Source organism: Cnephaeus nilssonii (assembly GCF_951640355.1).
Source record: "Cnephaeus nilssonii genome assembly, chromosome: 4".
Classification (NCBI taxonomy): Eukaryota; Metazoa; Chordata; class Mammalia; order Chiroptera; family Vespertilionidae; genus Cnephaeus; species Cnephaeus nilssonii.
Window position 1 is genome coordinate 77,746,483 of NC_137075.1, and position 7,447 is coordinate 77,753,929.

At 40.2% G+C, this 7,447-nt stretch overlaps 1 protein-coding gene across 3 annotated transcripts in view; it reads left to right on the plus strand.

Annotated features, from left to right (window-relative positions):
* The window catches only part of SNAPC1 (small nuclear RNA activating complex polypeptide 1), a 30,668-nt gene extending 27,042 nt beyond the window's left edge, over window positions 1–3,626 (plus strand). The window contains exon 11 of one of the 3 annotated variants that reach the window (XM_079767616.1): window positions 2,331–3,623. In XM_079767616.1, coding sequence (XP_079623742.1) covers window positions 2,331–2,383 — 53 coding nt within the window. In that variant the 3' untranslated portion in view covers window positions 2,384–3,623. Of the gene's footprint in view, window positions 1–2,330 lie in introns of all 3 variants that reach the window. The other 2 variants (XM_079767617.1, XM_079767618.1) reach the window with 2 other exon arrangements.
* Window positions 3,627–7,447: the final 3,821 nt, after the last annotated feature.

The window sequence follows — 7,447 nt, forward strand, 5'->3', positions numbered from 1 at the left end:
TTCCTTTTTTTAAGTTTCTTTAAAATTTTTTGTTTTGAATTGATCTCAGAGAGGAATGGACAGGGAAAGAGAGATAGACACATCAGTGATGAAAGAGAATCATTGATCAGCTGCCTCCTGCATGCCCCACACTTGGGATTGAGCCTGCAACCTGGGCATATGCCCTGACTGGAAATCAAACTGTGACCTCCTAGTTCATAGGTTGACACTCAACCACTGTGCTTATCACTGATTTACCCGTAGACAGCTGTTTCTAGATGGACTGAGCCACACCAGCTGGTCAATGACTTTTTTCATTTGGGCTATGTATTTATTCAGCAAGCATTTATTGGGTGCCTCTTGTTTTTCAAGTACTTAGCTAAATTTTTATAGTATATACAGATATATACTATAATAATTTAAGAACCATATTATTTTAATCACGGTGATTGTAGATCTGAGTGGATCTGAGCACAGTGACTGGCCCATGGTCGACCTAAGTAAATATTTCTTGAATGGTTTATATCAGTCTGTGTCCCCAAGGACCTTAAAGTTCAGTGTGGGAGGAAAATAAGCCAGTACACTATGGTAAAGAGAAGCAGGGTGCTATAGAAGCATATGGAAGACAAAGAATAGATAATTAAAAGGGATTATTTGTTCACTCAGAAATCTGAGCATTTCTGGGGTTTGCTTATGTCAGCATAAAACAGTCCTTTACAATCCTGTGGTGAATTTCAGATCTTAGCTTCTCTCCAGTCTTGCTTGCGGGCTTTTACTGTGTGTAAACTATTAATCACACACATACCTTATGGCCAGCTGACAAGTCCTGTTTGAAAATCTATCAACTTGTTATTGTTAAAAATTTGGTTTTTATTAATCATTATTACATATGCACATAATTTATTTTACAGTTCAAATAATTTTATAGTACTCATAAGAAACCAGTCTTCTAACTCTGACTCCCATTTATTAATCCCCAGAGACAACCACTTTTAACACTATTACTAATTACCTTTGTGTCTCTAAATAACATGTTTATATTGCCATTTCTTCATATTTCAATTCTGTGGATTATCTATTGGCTTCCCACTGAGGAAGGCGAGGATTTAATTCTCTCATATTCTTCACCTCTCACCCCAAACACATGAATGTTTCTCAGCCCCACCCTCCCAATATAATTATAATTTTAGTTGTATTGGTATTCAATATTTATAAAACACTATTGGCAGTAGGGCCATGGAATAGACTATAATTTTTTCTTAATTTATGCATTTATTATTTTCCCTAGAGAGTTAATAACCTTTTTGCCTGATTTTTTTTTCATGTGCTTATCACTGATTTACCCCTAGACCACTCTTTGATTGTATAAATCTCCTCTTGATATACTCAAACACATTAGGCATTTTATCAGTTTTATCTTTTTTTTTTAAGATTTTAAAATTGATTTTTAGAGAGAGGGAGAGAGAGAAACATCGATGTGACAGCAAAACATTGATCAGCTGCCTCCTGCACACCCCTATTGGGGATCGAGCCCACCATCAGGGTATGTGCCCTGACCAGGAATCGAGCTACCAGCCTTTCCGTGCATGGGACAAATAATCACCTGAGCCACATAGGCCAGGGCAGTTTCATCTTTTTAACGAAGTCTCTTCCAGACCTGTGACCAGCTCTACTCCGGACAGTTTGTTCACGTGGCCTGCTGCACTCTGTCCTGACTGCTGCTCTCTTCTAGCAATCTCTTTCCTTTCTCTTAATCTTTTCTTTGTCTTTCCGTATTCCTTTTCCTATTACTCCCCTTTTGTTTTGCACTGGAGGGGAATATTTCTTTTCATTTTTTATGTTTTTGTATCTTCTATTGTTTTGTTTTTAATTACCAGTAACTGTGAGGTTTACAGCTATTTCTAGATGGACACCTATTTTCGTGTTGGATCTGGTGTCTGCTGTGGTAGCCAAAAAGATGTATGGTACTAGTATCCTGGGTTACATTTTCAGGTTTAAGTGAAGTGAAACTGAAATCTTAGGCTCTTCATCTCTCTTAGCACTGGCCTGGATACCTTTCAGATTGGCACACTGGATCCATGCTAATTATAGGGAGGGCATACCCGTACAAAACATCTTCAGAGTAGCTTATTGTTAAGTAGGATTTAGGATGACTAGAGTCTACATTAGTAAGTTTTCAACTACCATATCATTTTGAGGGGAAAAATCATGTATATGTCAGGTTTAAGATTTCTTGTTGGACTTTTGCTGTGATGGCATTCTTATTTAATACCAATTAAACATCTATATAGTTTCAATGTATATTATTATTTTTTTTAGACCTGACAGACTTCTTAATTTTTTATTTTTAGAGGTCGCGTCACTCAAGAGGAAAAGAAAACCCAGAACGAAGAGGCTGGTGTAGTTTAATTTTGAGCTTTCCAACAGGAGAGTTACATTTTGTGTATTTAATAGGAAGACTGCCGCTATTAAAAACAATCCTGGGAAATGTAGGTGATATCTTTGAAATGACAATACTTTAATATAGTTCTAGAACCAAAATACAAATACTTAGAGTAAGAACTTACTCAAATTTATTTTCAACATATTCTTTTATGAAATCTGTGTAAGTGGAGAGAAAATTTTGATTTATAATATAATAGAGTAATCCTATTATTTGCAGATTTTTAATATTTCCTACAGTTTTTGTGTTATACTATGTTAGTACAGTTTTGGTAATATTATTATACTTAAAACCTTTTTTTCTTGAATTATTAATGTTAATTGCATGTAAATGGCTCATTGTTTTGTATCTACACTCTGGTAATTGATTTATTTTGTATATTGTATGGTTAAGTGCACTAAAGTTTTTGCCTTATTTGCTTTAGTTTTTAATATATGTGGTCAGTAACTTATGTGATTGATACCTTAGGAAGCTCAGTTTCTACTTCTGTGATCAATTAAATATTTTTTGGTGCTTGTTTCAAAGCTCCCTTTGGCCTAACATTTATGTATGTATGCATTCTGTTTATATATGTATAGATATATGTATGCATCTCTATCTCTCTCACTCTATATGTGTATACACATATTATAACATGACTAGTCCCTCAGCTCAGCCTGCACCCTTCCCAATCTGGGACCCCTTGGAGGATGTCCGACTGCTGGTGGGATCAGGCCTAAACCAGCAGTCGGACATCTGTCTCACAAGCTGGGACTGCTGGCTCCCAACCGCTCGCCTGCCTGCCTGCCTGCCTGCCTGATTGCCCCTAACCACTTCTGCCTGCCTGCCTGATCACCCTCTAACCACTCTCCTGCCAGCCTGATCGACGCCTAACTGCTCCCCTGCCGGCCAGTCACCCCCAACTGCCCTCTCCTGCAGGCCTGGTTGCCCCCAACTGCCCTCCGCTGCAGGCCTGGACCCCCCGCAACTGCCCTCCCCTGCCAGCCTGATCGCCCACAACTACCCTCTCCTGCTGGCCATCTTGTGGCAGCCATCTTTGACCACATGGGGGCGGCCATCTTGTGTGAGGGCATGAGGGTCAATTTGCATATCACCTCTATTATATAGGACTAGAGGCCCAGTGCATGATTGAATCATGCACGTGTAGGGTCCCCTACACGCTTTCGCTTTTCGCGGTGGAGCTGGGTGCCTGTCCGCTGGTGCACCAGGCCTTTCAGAAGCCTCTGGCTCGGTGGAGGCTTCTGAAAGACCTGGTGCCGGAGCAGACAGGCACCCAGCTCCCCCACTTTTGATGGTCCGCGGCCGCTGAGGGGGGCTACCCTGCTGTTGAGAGGCGCAGGGGGCGGAACTCCCGCCCCCTGCGCCTCTCAACAGCCGCTGAGGGGAGCTGCCGTGGACACCTGGCTACCCTGCCGTTGAGAGGCACAGCTGGGTGTCCGCGGCAGGCCCCCTCAGCGGCCGCGGATCTGGCCGTTGAGAGGCACAGGGGGCGGGAGTTCCGCCCCCTGCGCCTCTCAACAGCAGGGTAGCCCACCTCAGTGGCAGCGGATCCGTGCCTCTCAATGGCTGGATAGGCCACTCTGAGTCCCGCCCCCCAGCCTCCCGCCGCCCAATCGTGGGCGTAGCGGAGTGATGGTAATTTACATTTTACTCTATTATTAGATAGGATTAGTAAATACATTAAGTACATTTAAATATTGATTATTTCTGATAAAAACTTTAAGAGTGGTAATGCAAATTTCATAATTTGTCTATGGTACAGAATAGTTGGCACTCAGAAAAATATTCTATAGCTTCCTGAATGTGCCTCCCTGTTAATTTCTCATTTGAGACATTTAAATGGAGATTGCTTGAGCCAGTAGTTGCTGCCAGTAGCAGATCACTTCCACATCATGTGTGCTGAGCCTGTCTTACAGTTGATTCTATTCATCCATTTTTCCAGCATTGCATATTCAGGAATTCTACAAGTGTGTAGTGAGTGACAGTGTGTGATATCTGTAATATTTTAAAATCAAAATGCTAACACTAGCCCAAATAAGACTTTTATTTATTGGAATCTAGTCATCATGTTAGCTACTAAACGAAATTATTTCCCATGACTGACTTAAGATGTTTCCAGTAATAGATGGGGCAGTTTTCATAATGTGGACATTGGGCAGAGCTTCTGCGATTTAAATATTCTAGGGTTAGGGCACTTGGAGATATGGAGCCATTATTGGCCACTTATATACCAAGTTATTTGAATAAACTTGTCTGATCATTAAAGTTTACAAACCTTGTACACAGTGATTAGCCCTCTATTTTTTCATAACAGTGCTAATAAAATACAAGGTATCATTTCACATGAACAATGAAGAAAGTACCTCAGGATGCCTTCCCCACATTCACAAAGTTAGTAAGTGGTACATCTAGAGATACAAAAACAGACTCTGGCCTATAGTTGTCATCCTATATAATAAAAGGCTAATATGCAAATTTCCCCTCAACTGGGAATTTGACCAGGGGGCAGGGCCCGCAAGCCAACTGCCCATGGCCCCTCCCTCTGGTTGTCCCCTCCCCCAGTGCCCCGCCCCCCCGCATCAGAGGCAGGGCCTGCCAGCCAACCACCCACGGCCCCTCCCCCCTGCTGGCCCGGCCTGATCGGCCCTGATTGAGGCGGGCTGGCTGGAACCCAACCATGCACAAATTAGTGCACTGGGCCTCTAGTTTCACATAAGCCAACAGAAACGGAAATCCAGAGGAGTACTTTTGACTGCAAGCATTAAGCTATGTTAAAATGGCTTAAACAATAAGGAAAGTTTATTTTAAAACCAGTTGAGTCTCAGTGCGAGTGGCCTGGGTTTTATGTTGAAGTGCATCAGTTCCATTGTGGCTTCTAGGGCCTTCCAGGTTTGGGTCCTTGGGGAAAGCTTTATGTCAATGCAGGGAACTGTTCACTAGCCAAGTTCCCAGACACTAGTCAAAGGCCAACCTTGCAAGCAAGCCTTCCCAAGGCCTTCTAGTACCTCTTCTGCACAGGTGGGTTCATTTCATTTTTCACTATTTCAAACAATTCCAGGTTGACCTTTTTGTGCATATCTTGGCTCACTTATGTGAGCACATTAATTTGCCTGTCAAATTGTGTGTGTGTGTGTGTGTGTGTATATGTGTGTGTGTGTGTGTGTGTGTGTGTATGCACACAGATACCTAATTGATAATTGTTGCCAAATTGAACTCCAAAAAGACTACCGATTTACATTCCTACTAACAGTATTTGCAAGGGACTCCACACCTCCATTACACAGGTTATCTTTTTTTTTTTTTTTGATTTTTTACAGAGAGGAAGGGAGAGGAGAGGGATAGAGAGCTAGAAACATCGATGAGAGAGAATCATCGACCAGCTGCCTCCTGCACACCCCCTACCAGGGATGTGCCCGCAGCCAACGTACATGCCCTTGACCGGAATCGAACCTGGGACCTTTCAGTCCGCAGACCGACGCTCTATCCATTGAGCCAAACCGGTTTCGGCACACAGGTTATCTTTGTAATTGTCAGTCGAATATAGCCTTAATCTTAACAACAGAAAATGTAGAAAGGTAGATAAAAGTAATAAAATTATATTAAGCAGATGTGAATTGTGTAGTTACATCTGACAATGTAATGCTTTAGCCGGTAGCAAGTTTTTCATGAATATATTATGAAAATGCTGTATGAATCATTTGAAATTTATTAAACAGGGTTAAAATAGAAAATATTTGTGTTTAACAGTGGGTTTTCAGAATCAAAATGTGTTCAAATACTAGTTACCTATTAAATTAAGCTGTTTACATTTTCAACTTAATTATAATAAAAATAACTGCACCAAGTCATAAGTAAGTGATTTTAATATTAAATATTTACTACATTAATGTTTTGTAAGGGAAGAAGCATTGTAGCAGTGTTTATAAACAAGCTGTATTTTAAAGTCATACCACTTAGTTTTCAGAAATCTTAATATATGAAAGTATTGTTCAAAGTAGAGAATTGGAATTATAGTAATTTTAACGTTATATGCCAGGCTTACTTGGAGGATCTAAAAAACAAACTGTGAATAAAAGAAGTGGGACCATAAATAAAATGGAGCTTGTATGGATGCTTATTGGGGGAATACTTTTCACTTTGAAAATAAAGTATTGTAATTTATTTCTTCAGAAGTTTGTAGTTCTGTATGAGCAATTCTTGTGTGTTGTCTTTGTTTCCTTTTCTGGTATTGTTAGGGTTTATGTTGTAAGCACACCTAAGCTCCCATCTGGGTTTCTAACCTCTTTCTCTTAATGTTTCCGAGGTTTCCTAACTGAGTGGGTGCCTTCAGTGTGGGAAACACTCCCAATCTCTTTAACACCCAATTAAAGTGCCCCTTCCCTGAAACAAACACAGTTGTACCACCTGCAAGGTATTGTCTACTGCCAAGGGAGGGATAATGAGCCAATTTTTAGGCAAATACTTTGTCTTCTACAGGGATTCCTAGGACAGTGATATCACAGGGAAAATGCATTGAAAATTAATTTATCTAAATGGTTTGAATACGTATGATTTTTCTCAACTGGAAACTATAAAGTCAAAAATGTGTATCCTAGTTCTGCCACTGATTCATTGTGTAACCTTAAAACATTAATTTTGTTTTGTTTAAATCCTTTTCTCAGTTGTAAATTCAGAGCTGTATTACTGACTTGTCAAAAATATTAAGAACTGTGTACTGCTTTGAAAATGCTATGAATGCTAAACTGCAAAATAATTACCACCGAAAAGTGTAAGCTTTTTAAATGTACTGGGATGCTAAGGAAACCAGAGTGGTTATTAGTGTTTCATGCGATTTTCTTAAGTCAGAATGATTGAAAGCTTTTGTGTTTACAAAGATCCGCAGATTGGTATGAGACAAACCTTTACAGCTCAGTTGACAATTTAAGGAGCGCCTGGTTTTCTTTTTTCAAGTTGAATTAGATACAATATATATCCTCTTCCTAATAGCCTATTTTGGTTATGACAAAAAGATTCACAGATATATAT